General features: G+C 46.2%; 1 protein-coding gene across 2 annotated transcripts in view; it reads right to left on the bottom strand.

Annotated features, from left to right (window-relative positions):
* The window catches only part of TGFBR3 (transforming growth factor beta receptor 3), a 198,297-nt gene that overhangs the window by 33,788 nt on the left and 151,165 nt on the right, over positions 1–13,344 (bottom strand). For both annotated transcript variants that reach the window (XM_084873400.1, XM_084873401.1), the window contains exons 6-9: positions 9,690–9,858; positions 7,808–7,955; positions 2,400–2,589; positions 56–381 (exon numbers count right to left, since the gene is read on the bottom strand). In XM_084873400.1, coding sequence (XP_084729526.1) covers positions 56–381; positions 2,400–2,589; positions 7,808–7,955; positions 9,690–9,858 — 833 coding nt within the window. The remainder of the gene's footprint in view (positions 1–55; positions 382–2,399; positions 2,590–7,807; positions 7,956–9,689; positions 9,859–13,344) is intronic.

Raw genomic sequence — 13,344 nt, 5'->3', positions numbered from 1 at the left:
GGCGAGATGTGGCGGGAGTGGCCTTCTCTTCTCTCCTGTAAGGAACTGCACTGACCTGAAAAGAATCCTTTTCTACAGCCACGGTCATCTTCTCATGGTCGCATTTGACGGACAGGGCCACATCCATGCTGCCCTGCACCTCCTCAGGCTCTCTGGGACCGGGGAACAGTCGTGAGCCGGGGATGACAGGGTCCTTTGGCCGGGGGAGCCCATCTTCGCCCCCCTCCTTCTGGCCTTTCCTGGGGATGTCCAGGAAAGGAAAGGGGAAACCTCCGCTCTGGCCTCTCTCTCCCCGGATGGGTGGGTTGTCCAGAATCCCAGGGTCCAGCAGGATCCGTAACTCAGGAGGGATGGTGTGGACCTCCTCATCTCTCATCTCCTCTGGTGGTGACAGAAGACAGCAAAACATCATCAGTGTTTGACGCTAGGGCACAACCATCATCAGAGGCAAGAACAGGAAGAATGAGCATGGAATGGGTGTGTTGTAAAATTACACTCAGCATGCCGAGACCGGTTTGGCTCAATGGATAGAGCGTCGGCTTGGGGACTGAAGGGCCCCGGGTTCGATTCCCATCAAGGGCATGTACCTTGGTTGCGGGCATATCCCCAGTAGGGGGTGTGCAAGAGGCAGCTGATCGATGACTCTCTCTCATCGATGTTTCTAACTATTTCTCTCCCTTCCTCTCTGTACAAAATCAATAAAATATATTTTAAAAGAAAAAAAAATTACACTCAGCAAATAATGTATGAGTAGTCTGGAAGCCTGAATTTTAGTCCTGGGGTGCTTTCTAACTCACTGAGTGGCTTTGGGCCAGTGGCTTATTTCTCTGTGCCTCAGTTCCCCACGTTTTAAAATTAAGAGGTTTAATGATTAATGAGATCAAGTGGTTCTAAAATGGGTTGCACATTAAAACCACTTTGGAAATGTTAAAAATAAAAAAAAATCCCTTTGCCCAGGCTGCACACAAGATCAATGAAAAAATCAGACCCTCTGGAGTGGTACCTACCTGGTAATGTGTCTTAAAGCTCCCCACACTATTCCAATGTGTAGCCAAAGTTGAGAGCCATGGGGTCAGATGATTTCTAAAGCCCCACAAGCTATAAAAATCTATGATTTGAGTAAGTTATGTGGGACAATATTAGCCTATTTGCATGCCATTAAAAACTTCCCTTGAGTCTAGAGATTGGTTAGAAGAGCTTCTCTAAAGATTTTAGACTCCTTTTTTGATTGCTAGGCTGTAATAGGTATCTGGGCACCATGGCCTTTAGAATCTAGACCTAAAAAAGAAAATAAAAAGCTGTTTAGTTTAGTTTTGTTTTGCTGTTATTTTTTTCTAAAAATGTGGCCTTGCTACTTATTCTTTCAAAGGGATGGACATATTCCCAATTGAATTGATCCTTGGTGTTTTTTCATATGGTCAACAATGCAGAGGAAGAAAAAAACACCTCTCCCCAGTATTATCTGCAACCGAAGCCAATAGATACATGCTTGAGGTCAATCCACCTTGTTGAGAGTTGGAAGTGGAGATGATCAGGGACATTCCTCTGCCCCGATACTATCTTTTTGAAAAAGATAGCACAGCTGTGTGGGTGCAAAATGCGTCAGGGCTTTGGAGGACTTTATAATTTTTACTTTGACAAAAACCTTCACAATGACCCTGTGAGGCAGGTCCTATTGTCCCCCTCTATTACTGAGGAGGAACAACCTGAGGCTCAGAAGTTAAGCAACTTCCCCCCTCAAACCGTGAATAAATGGCAGAGCTGGGAGTTGAACCTGCATTCCTATCCTTCATTCTATTGGCACTGCACTCAGGACTTTGGGTGAGGAACAGGTCTGGGGGTCAGAAAACCTGGTATTTGAGTCCCTCTGGCTATAAGGAAAACCTCAAGAACTTGTTAAGCATCTGCCTTCTGCTCCATCCATCTGGGGTGATAGTTCCTCTATTCCCTCCGGGTGAGAATGAGAAAGCACACGTATGCGTCCTCATGACTGTTTTCATGTAAGATACAGCTTGACCCAACCCTTCTTCCCTGCAGTCTCAACCCCAAAACATCTCAGCTGCAAGTGACTATGAGGTGCCTCTGAGGGAGAAAGCCAGGCTAATGTATCCCTAATGGAATCACAGCGAGGTGATCTACACAGCAAAGTTTTCCAACATTCAATCAACACTATGCTACCAAAAAATCAATCTGCATTCAAGATACTTTCCTCAAAATAATCTACAATACTACATAACTTTAATAAGCTTTATAGTAAAAAGTATTTAAAAAATTATTAAAACTTGCAATAGAAGAGCAGGACCATGTAAGCTGAAATGAGAGTTCCCCATTGGAAAGCTTCATTTGAGAGATATTTTTAATACAGTTTAAAAACAAACAAAAAAAAACCCCACACTTACCATTGTTTTCAAGCCGAAGATGAAATCTGTTAGCCACAGGAGCCACTGTGTATGATGTCAGTGGGCTGTAGCCATTGTCCAAAGCCCACCTGATTAGATTCTCCTGGGTTGAAGGAATGTCATCTCGTATTGATTTGGTCATTATCATGGATCTTTCACTCTCTTTCCCAAAACCAATACTGTTAGGAGCCTGAAGAGAATAGCAAAATTTCATATATGAGTCTAAATAGTGCTTTAGATAAGAATAATTAAATATCTAAAACAAATAAGATCTATATTGTATATGAAGAAAGTATCTATTCTTTTAATCCCTATTTTCCTTGGACTAAGAATAAGAACACTGATGTGAAGGGGAAAAAAGCATATATCCTCACCAGAGGAAATATTTATTGATTTTGGAGAGACTGGAAGTGGGAGAGAGAAAAACACTGATGTGAGCGAGAAACATGGATCAGTTGCCTAGCCCACGTACTCTGATCCCCAAAACCTAGGTATGTGCCCTAACTAGGAATCGAACCTGCAATCTTTTTGGTGTACAAGACAATGCTCCAACTAATCAAGCCACCCAGCCAGGGCTGATGCAAAAATCTATAACAACAGACTAAGAGAAACCTATTCGTGCTGTTTGATCATAGCATTCGGATTTATCAGCTTATGTTGATAAAAATAATCTGATGATAGCTAAGTAGCTACATACTAAATATTTCTAGTATGTTACTGCAGAGTTAATGTTGAAACTATTAATACACAGACTCCAAATGTGTATGTATACCAAACTTTCCCTTATTTTTATTTAAAATCATGTGTAAAGTATACAGATGTGCATGTTATATTATTAAAAAAAAAAAAAAAAAAGCCTGTTTCTACTTCCTGTGGCCTAGACTTCAATGCACGAAAGCACAATCTAGTTTCTTCAGTAGTAACTAGGAGACTATCTCATCTATGTAAACTATTAAGTTTATATGGTGAAACAACCAATGTTTACATTTCATTAACAATTTATGACCTATTTAGCAACCCCGTAATTGTATTTATCGGCCAATTCTATTAACTGAATAGGCTTAGATTTTATGTTCTAAATATGAGTTAATTTAGGTTACTGTGCTTTTAAATCAATATTTTATCCAGCAAAACAAATCGTTCTTAAAATTGGCTTTCATTTGGTCATCAGTTACAAAATTAAAACTGAATGATAGACATCTTCCTGAGAAAGGACCTAAGAGGACTCTGAGAAACCAGGACGTGGGAGGTGATTTTCCAACCACCTCCGACTCCTGCATCAGGGATCCCGTCCAATGACGAAGGAGTGACTGAGGACCCGGCGGGAAGGCCACATCGTCAACAACTGCTCCTCAGGCTGGAAGCCCCGCCAGCCGGCAGATTATGGCATTTCCACGCTGCATAAAAACCACTTTAATTTCCACGCCCAATTCCTTTCTCCTGCATCCATGCAGCATTTTCCCTAAATTCCCCATTTGTTTCCCCCTCACATGACTAAATGTTAATCCTTTCCCACTGCAAAACCAGAGGAGATTCACAGGCTCTAAGTTCTCTCGGCCTCTTTGGTTGTGGGAGATTGGCTGAGGACACATTTTCGATCCAAAGATTAAAGGAGCTCACCCAGTATGTGTTTTTATGACCCAAGGTGCTTATCTGAGAAAAACAAAAAGTGCCACACTGGACAGGCACAGCCATGCCAAAGGGACAGACAGCTTCAACCAAGTTCTGTGGCCATTTGCAAAAAACAAAACAAAACAAAAAAAAAAAAACACAAAAAACCTCAGCTTCACAGGTTTGGAATATTCTAACTCTCATTCTGATTCAAAGAAAACTCCCTGAGGGAAGGAAGGGTTAAAAATAGAAAGAAAACTAAAACAAGGAATGATCCAATCTGTTCTTACAACTTTCTGTCCATTGAGTCAACAGCAGTTTTTTTCTTTTTCTTTTTTTTTAAAAATATATTTTATTGATTTTTTACAGAGAGGAAGGGACAGAAATATCGAGAGCTAGAAACGTCGATGAGAGAGAAACATCGACCAGCTGCCTCTTGCACACCCCCTACCGGGGATGTGCCCACAACCAAGGTACATGCCCTTAACCGGAATCGAACCTGGGACCTTTTAAGTCTGCAGGCCGACGCTCTACCACTGAGCCAAACCGGTTTCGGCCAACAGCAGTTTCTTAAGCACAGCTTCCTCCCAGCCTTTCAAAGCGGCGTGTCGTTTTGATTGGCTGGAGTTGCTTGGCCTCATCTGCCCTAGTCTTTCATGTTGTTGGACAGCTGAGAAAATACTGTATTTCCAGAATACTATCACCATAACTGCCACCTGTCCTTTCTGCACCCAGATGGAGTGATTTGTTTACACCTTTCCACATGAAATCTGGGAGCTGTCAGTACAGCTCACATTGATTATGCCTTGGGATTTACAAGGCTACAAATCTATCTACACGTTTGTAAAGCCGCAAGGCTTGGAGTAATGGCAGGCAAGTGGGCTGCCGGCAATGAGTGAATTTCTCACCCTGTATTTCTGGGAGTCCCCAGGGTTTCCCAAGGCCTCAGTGTAGCCACTCCAGTGGGAGTACTCAAGGGGGTATCTCCAAATACCACTGCCATCTTTCCCACTCACATCTCCATGAAGGATGATGAGCTACGAAACTCTGAGTGCCTCCACCTCCTCCCCGACCACCCAACACACGTTTGCATCAGAACTGCTGGTGTAGGGGAGGGGCCTGCGGGAAGGGCTGGGCAGACAGTATGGTCCATATTCCCACTGGGATGAAAAAAAAAGTGTCTAAGCACAAACCGGCTATTTTCAACCTTAAAGTCCTACGGCCATGAAATAGCACAACAATAAACTTTTAACATGTTTCCTCCATCTATTCTTTTATGTTTTGGAGGTTCTTCCAAGATGCGATTATGCAAAGGAAAAGCTAGGGCGTGCACAGCAAGGAAGACACATCTGGAATTTCTATCCTTGCCCACAACACAACCTTTGCATCTCTTTGGACCACTGTGTCACTTGGAAGGTTCATTCTGCTCACACCCCACCCTTCACACATACACCTGCCATCCATGCTCTTCTTTAAATCACCCCATCAAGTTCCTTACAACCGTTTAGTAGACAATTTTCTCTGTTTTCACTTTGTTTAGAGAAGTTAATTGTTCCTATAGACAAACTTTCAAGGGTCGCTTACGGAGGAAAGATGAACTCCCTTTGTAAGGCACGGGTACTGTGCTAGGAGCGTTACCTACACTATCTTACTTAACTGACCTCTAAACTATAAGGAGATAGGCGCTGCTGTCTCTCTGCTGGAGAAGGGGAACTTGGGGCTCACAGAAGTTTAGAAGCACTAGCTGGAACTCACCCTGTGCAGGCATGTGCCAAGTATATTAGATAATATACCCAGGGCCCACTTAGCAAATACTTGTTAAATGGATAAATTAACAAATGAACAAACTCTGTTAAACCTCACAATTACTCTCAAGATGAGTACTATCATCATATCCATTTCACAGCTAAGGAAACAGACTAGAGTTCACTGGTTTACCCAGTCTCAACCGGGAGTAATGACGGTTAGAGATGGGATTTGAATCCAGGCCTGTCTGAAACAAAGCCAGGACTCTTTCCACTCTACCATACTGTCTTCAAAGGACATACTACAAACAAGGTCACTATAAACCATGTTCCTCTTTCTAAGCACAACTGTATGCCTTCTTATTAGTAGGTAACTTTCCCTCAGTGCACAGTTAGAATTCACATCTCAGACAGGGAGTTAGGAAATCACAAAGCATGAAACCGATTGGGGGAATAAAAAAGAACATCATGAAACATTACCTAATTGTTTAGTAATGCTGTCATGCATTGTCCAAAATTGGCCTGGAACAGGAGTACAGCCAAGGAGAGAAATATAAACACATCTTACACTGAGATGAGCAATCCCCCATTCGCTAAAGTGGAGACATTCAGAGCGAACCCCAGGCCCTCCACGGGCCAGGCACTCAAACTCAGGGACAGACAGAGCACTGAAGGTCGGGGCTGAGGGAACATTTACACAAGAACTCCAGCAGGGAAATAAAATGTGCCGTATGTTTTTGACTTTCAAAGCACGATTCCCTTTCCTGTTGTTGTTATTCTGAAGTTAAAAACACTTGAACGGTGTGCCAGGCAGCAAAGGTTGCAGACACCTCAGGTCACTGGCATCCCTCAGGGCCATGCCAGGGAAGGCAACCCACACAGCTCTGACCTCACAAAATCACTGCTGGGCCTTGTGCTCAACACCAAATTAATGTATCATCATTACACAGGATGGCTTGCTTGGATGCTTTCAAAGTTTAAAAGGAAAAAACCACAGGAACCAGAAACGATTACTTTAAATTAAGACGTGTGTGTTCGCGGCTTTGCCTGCTGCCTCTGGTGAGGCCTGTACATGACGTTGCCTAGGGGACCGCTGGTTTTGCTCTCTGCTGTTTCGCACAAAGGTGCCATGAAGGAATGATACCCAAACCAAAGGCTTCCCTCTCCCCAGACACTGCAAACATAATACCCCCTCCAATGGATTCAATGCAGATACAGAAAGACGAAATGGCCACGATAAAAAAAAAAAAAAAAAAAAAAAAAAAAAAAAAAAGACAGTGCACAAAAAATTGAGCCTGCAAAAGAGATGCTAAAGAGGTTATTATCTTCTTAAAAATCTGAAGGGGGATTTTTCTTTGACTTTCGTTATGATTTGCTCCAATATTCTGTCAAATAGTCATTTCCCTCAATGTATTTGAAACAGTCTCATTTCACCAAACTTCAACATTCAACTTTTCAAGAACTAGCTGCTGTTTGCCCATCAGGCCTACCAGCTAAGCCCCTTCAGTATATTTCCTTCATGAAACATAACGCTTAGGGAACAGATTGGGGGCAGGTTTCTCTAGTGTCACCCCACGAACGTCTCCATTATTGTGAATCTATCATTGGTGTTGCACCCTTAGAAAAGACATGCCAATATCATGTGTTTATCTCAAAAGTCGAGAGGGTGGCTCTTCCAGGACTCAATCATGAGAGGCTGAATTGTGTTCATTATCTGACACTTAGCATGCTGGGAAATGCACCAATGTATTTCAGGCATGTCACAAAAGGGACAGACGAGGACCACAGAGGTTACAGGACTTGCCCTAGGCCACAGTTTGTAAATGGCAGAGTCTCTACTCAACTCTAGGTCTGTTTTGACCCCAGGGGCCATCATTTTAAACGTCATACTTTTCACCCTCATCAGGAGGAGCCAAGGAGCAGGTTATTTTACAGAGCAGAAAATTGCTGAGAGAGAGTCCAAAGAGGCAGAGACTTGACAACAGTACCACAAATAAGCATGGCTTACATGACTGCCAGTCATCAAAACAAAGAAATGCTCAACCAACTTACAACAACTTTCAGGCTTCCCTTGACATCGAAAGATTTGATCACCCAGTTGACAGACTTCTTGCACTTTAAGATCAAGATGAGATTTTTGACCACCTCGGGATCCTTTCGAGAAGGCCTTATGTCAATTATGATATCCACCTGGAAAGAGCTGTGAGTGGAAAACAAAGGCAGAGTTAGGTCCCAAATGCCAGAAAGTTGCAACTATCTTCCTTCTTCCAAGTCTTCATGTTTCCAGTGTCTGGCCAGTTGATTAAAAAGCTGGAGCCGATCCCAGGCAAATGACATGTGCAAAACAGATTGTTAGTGCACACACAACAAAACAGCCTTACATAACAATAGGAAAATATGCTGCTGATAATTAGCCACTCCAGTTTTTCTCCTCTTTGAGGGAAAAATAAAAATTAAAAAAAAAAAAGGTGGTTAATGCAGCCACTGTTTGAAATGGACTTGAACAAATCAGAAGAGCTTGCTTTTGAAGCAAAGTTATTGCTTTTTCAACCTTCAACACCTTTGGTGCTTCCATGTGTAACTTTCCATAATGCTATATGTTCAAAACCCTTCAAGGCCAGAAGTGGGCAGCAGTTTGATGAGTGGGGGGTGGCAGGGAGGAGGGAGGCATGGCAGTGAAAAAAAAATAGGTAACTTCAGAATAAGAGCCAAAAAGGTTTGCTTAAGCCATTAACATTTACCACAGGGTCCTATCTGCCACTTACTTTCCCAAACTTCTGGATATACAGTTATTAAAATAAAGAAAACAGATGGTCAACCAAGTGAATATTGGGAAAATTGATGAACACAACCCAAACTTTGAAGAATTCAGCATAAAAGAGAATTTTTATCAAACAGTAACATCTCTGTCATTCCGAATTTAAGGGGAAGTCTTTCCATTGTGGTTTTACACACTTGTAAAGAATAAAATGAATGATTTGAATGAAGCCTTCGGCTTAATATCGCAGCATATTTGCCAGATTGCCTCTATTCTCATTCACTTTTAATTTTTCACAAAATTCGCCATGTGGGACAGAATGGACTCTTACCAAAACTCAGCTGTAGTTGATTCATTTTTTAAAACCAAAATTTGATTAGAATTTAATTTTGACGTCCCTCTACAATATAAATCGACATTTTTAAGTCACTAGTCCACATGAAATGCAGGCTAAAGTGGAAGAGTTGACTTTCCCCCTTTTTATTTCCTTTTTTTTTTTTTTAATTTATTTTATTTCCCTGTTCATTCTTGATAGGGAGGGTTACTTTCCCGGCCTGACTCAGGAAGTTGAGGCGGGAGAGGAAGAAGGGAGAGGTAAGTTATGTCTAACGGCTGTCTGGTGTGTCACCATGAAGGGCCACCCCCAACACCCATGCACCCAGCTTGGAAGTAAGCAGTTATGAGTGCAAAGGTGCTCTGATGACACTAGGAACAGGATTCTATAAACACAGAATATTATTCAAATAATAATTACGTTGATAGGACACATTTTGTAATTTTCTTGCCAGGGAGATAATGATAGAGTGAGAATGACTGTGTCCTGAGGGGGAAGGTGGGTGGGAGAGGGCAATGGGGGGCGGGGGGGAAGACAATAAAGATTAAACCAATAAATTAAAAAAAGTTATTTTAAAAAGAATGACTGTGTCTTATTCATTCGTACCAAGAAGTTCGGAATAGGCTTCAGGAACTCAACTGCAATAGAGAGGACCAGAGACAGGGGCAGAAGATAAGATGGACTGCCGGTGCCTTTGCTCCCCTCTTCAAGGCTTCTGCGACTCTCACCCTAAGCACGCGGCTCCCTCCCTCCCGCACAGGAAGGGCCGGCCCCTCCCTGCCTCCAGTCCGGAAAGGCATCTATTTTCATCTGGTCTCAGTTCAAAAGGCCCGGGCACTCACCTGTAGGGGTTCGAGTTGGGGGTGATTAGCTCGATGATGTGCACTTCCTTGTCTCGAGGCTGCCTGGATATCACACACCCTTCCGCCGCCTTGGGCTGCAGGTACTCAGCCAGGTAATTGAGCGAGAGGAAATTCTTCCCTATGTTGCATGCAGGCGGGAACACTTGATCTGAAAGGGAAGAAGCGCAGAACCACCTGTGGAGCCACTGATCGCCCTGGTGTAACCAGATTCAAAAGAAAGAAGGGCCAGGCACCAGAACCTTAAGTGCTGAGGAGGGGTCTTAAATTTCATCCTCGGCCCTAAGATGCCTCCCGTCTGGTGACCAGTGACCTCCTACTGATCCGACTCTACTGGCCTCTCTTGGTCTAAATCCCCCCCTTTCCTGCTCTCTGGGACACTTTCTTGGTCCTCGTCCATTTCCTCTGACGAATCTCTCAGGCTCTTTCACCGGCTCCTCCGCCTCCGCTCATCTTGTGCACTCTGGTGGTCCTCAGTCCTGGACGCACATCAGAATCCCCACCCCTGGCCCTGGCCGAGTTGGCTCAGTGGATAGAGCATCAGCCTGCGGACTCAAGGGTCCCAGGTTCGATTCCGGGCAAGGCCATGTACCTTGGTTGCAGGCACATGGGGGTGGGGGTGTGTGTGCAGGATGCAGTGAGGGGTGTGCAGGATGCAGCTGATCAATGTTTCTCTCTCATTGATGTTTCTAACTCTCTATCTCTCTCCCCTCCTCTCTGTAAAAGGTCAATGATATATATATATATATATATATATATATATATATATTTTTTTTTTTTTTTTTTTTTTTTTTTTTTTAAAGAATCCACCATCCCAGGGAGCCTGATCCAGAAGACCCAGGGGAGCCGAGCAGCTTTCCTCGTGAAAAGCGTCACAGTTTGACAGGACACCAAGGCTAAGACCCTCATTTCCTTCCTCCATCTTTGTGTCTCGCAGTCTTCCTGCATGACCTCCATCACTGCCATAGCTCCCGATCATGGTGCCTTTTCTGAGCTGCAGACCTGGACTGTCATCTATCTACCAAGCACCTCCCACCTAAAACCCCCTGAAGATTTCAGTCAGCACATGCCACACTGCATCCACTGAGCTATCCTACCCCCCACATGCTCCTCCTTGCATATTTGTTACCTCAGTTAATAGGAGAGCCAGCTACCTAATTAACCTCTGGCCCGTCCCGCACAGCAACTCATTCCCTCGTATTTATTCCTCGCAGCACTGTGTGCTCTCAAGACCGAAGGCGGGAGCTGGCGGAACGCAGTGCGGGCAGACTCTCATCCTTTCCCGCAGACTTGCCCCGGATGACCGATGTTTCTATGGCTCCGCACAGCTTACCCGGTGCTCTCACAAACACCGTCTCACTGCGCGAGGGCCGCTCCTCTCCCCACCAGGGAAAGTGAAGCAAGGACGCGGGCCTGAGGACACTCCCCCAGTGGCACACGCCGCTTGCACGGCTCTGTGGCTGATGGGATTTCCATTCCGTGGTTTAAATGTTTAAACAGAACTTGAAGCTGCTGGCACGGTGACAGCTGGGACCAGCATCCAGGAAGTTCTAGGTGTAGCAATCCCCTTTCAGAAGGGGTAATTAATCAGAGCCCTGGCACTTTAATGAAACACACGTCTGCCCTTTGCATTTAACGCACAGGACGCCAGGGTTCAAATTCACCTGCGGGTCCCACCGAGGAGCGAGGAATCAGCCCGGGAGGCCCCGAGGCTGGGCTGACCGCTGGGCTGACCGTTCCCTCCCTCACCCCTGCCCGCCGTGTGCCGCCTCCCTCGTGCGGAAGTGCACAGCACACATGGTGGCAACAGGGCTCCGTGCACCAGGGCACCCCCAGAGCCGTCCCGAGCAGAGAGGGGGCCAGAGGAGCCCAGGAGGCTCCCCGCCTGCGGCTCCTTCCCAGAGAGCCTTAGCTCTGCACTCTGCGTTCTTCCCTAACGACCCCCTCAGAGAGCAGGGCCAGGCCTCCGCCAACTCAGGCTGCCGGGCGGCCTCCCGCCACATCTGCCGAGGGGAGTGCCAGAGGAGCAGATGAGGAATGCACACCCTGCAGCTGCGGCCCTGCGGACGCCTCCCCCAGATCACAGGACGGAAGGCGATCCTGGGGTGGCAAGGCTGAAACTTCATTAAGAAGCAGGGGGTGTGGGGATGGGCCAGGACAGGCCACTCTCAAACTCCAGGGCCCCCCCTGGGGCTCCGGCCTCTAGATTCAGGTCACAGGGGGAGCCGGTTTCCTGAATTAACAAACGGTGATGTGCGATTTGAAACGTTCACAAAGCACTCACCTACACTGTGACCCTCCTAAGCCACCAGGAAAGGCAGAATTGTTTAAAAGTTGCCGTTATTAAGGGCTCAGATACCATTGCCACTAAGTTGAGTTAAGCTAATCTCTTTTTATTGTGTATGCGTGAGTGTATGTGTGCGTGTGCATGTGTGTGAGTGTGTGTGTCGTCCCCCCTCCCCCCCACCCCCCCAAATGACCTTCTGCATGCCTGGCATCAAAACTTACACCAACTGCCAAGTAGAAAGGAAACCACAAAGGGGAATCCCCGTGGTAGAAACCTGGCATGTTTGGGGTGGGGGGAGGGGGCAGTCACATGCTTATTTGTATTTCAGGAAAGGGCTGACAAATGACTTTGAGACCTTGAATGATATACTCTGAGCCTGGGAGGTGGTGCAAACTCCCACTTTTCCTGCTGCAGAAACTGAGGCTCGGGTGGTAAACAGGAGAGCTGCTTGGAGCTTCACAGTAATGAGACCGGCTGGGACCGGCACCCGGAGCTCTGCAGTCCTTCCCCTCAGCGTAGGGCCGTAGTTCTCAGACGTGAGTGAGCCTCAGAGCCACCTACAGTGCCCCTTCAAACACGGGGGCCGGACCCACCCCCAGGGTTTCCCATTCAGGGGCCCCGGGGTGGGCCCTGGAACTGATATTTCTAACCAGTTCCCACGTGACAGGGATGCCGCGGGGGTGGGGCCCACACTGGGAGAACGACTGAGGCTGGAGCCCGAGGAGGCTGGGGCCCCTGGGTTGTAGGGCAGAGAAAGGTCAGCGTCTGGGAAGCTAGTTGAAGAGGCTTGCTCAGTGGACCTAAACCCATGGGGAGACACAACATCGCCTTGTGGCCCATGGACAGCCCTAACCCGGGACTCCCATTCCCTTTAGCTGCTCCTCTCCCTGGTGTGGGCCAAGGACTTAGGCCCAGCCGGTGGCTCCAGTCAAGTTCCAGGGGCTCCAAAGGTGTTACCAAGGAGCACACCAGGTCTTCCTGGACTAGACACCACGTTCTTCCCCAACCCAGTGGGAAGTCACTGAGTCCCTCACCCGACGGGCAGGGGAGGGCTGGGCACGGGGGCTTGGGAACAGTCAAGAGAACTGAGCCCAGCATTCTGAATGTCACTGTAACACGTTTTCTTATTCTGACAAATTCCAAAGGGGGGTCCTCAACCTTCTTTCGCGCTGGTGGGATTGTCTCAGAAAGACAGACCACTGGCCAGGGCTTGGAGCCCTTGTGGAAAGAGATGTTTTATCTTGTTCCACATGGACCTGACTTCTAGTATGAGCTACCTGACTAGCACGACAGCTTCGCAACAAACGTCAACTTCTTACACCCGAATCTAGTCTCCGACTCCTCCTCTCT

This window comes from Pipistrellus hanaki (genome assembly GCF_964339955.1).
Source record: "Pipistrellus hanaki genome assembly, chromosome: 2".
Taxonomy (NCBI): domain Eukaryota; kingdom Metazoa; phylum Chordata; class Mammalia; order Chiroptera; family Vespertilionidae; genus Pipistrellus; species Pipistrellus hanaki.
Note: the sequence above shows the minus strand (reverse complement) of the source record. Positions and strands in the feature narration are given on the sequence as shown.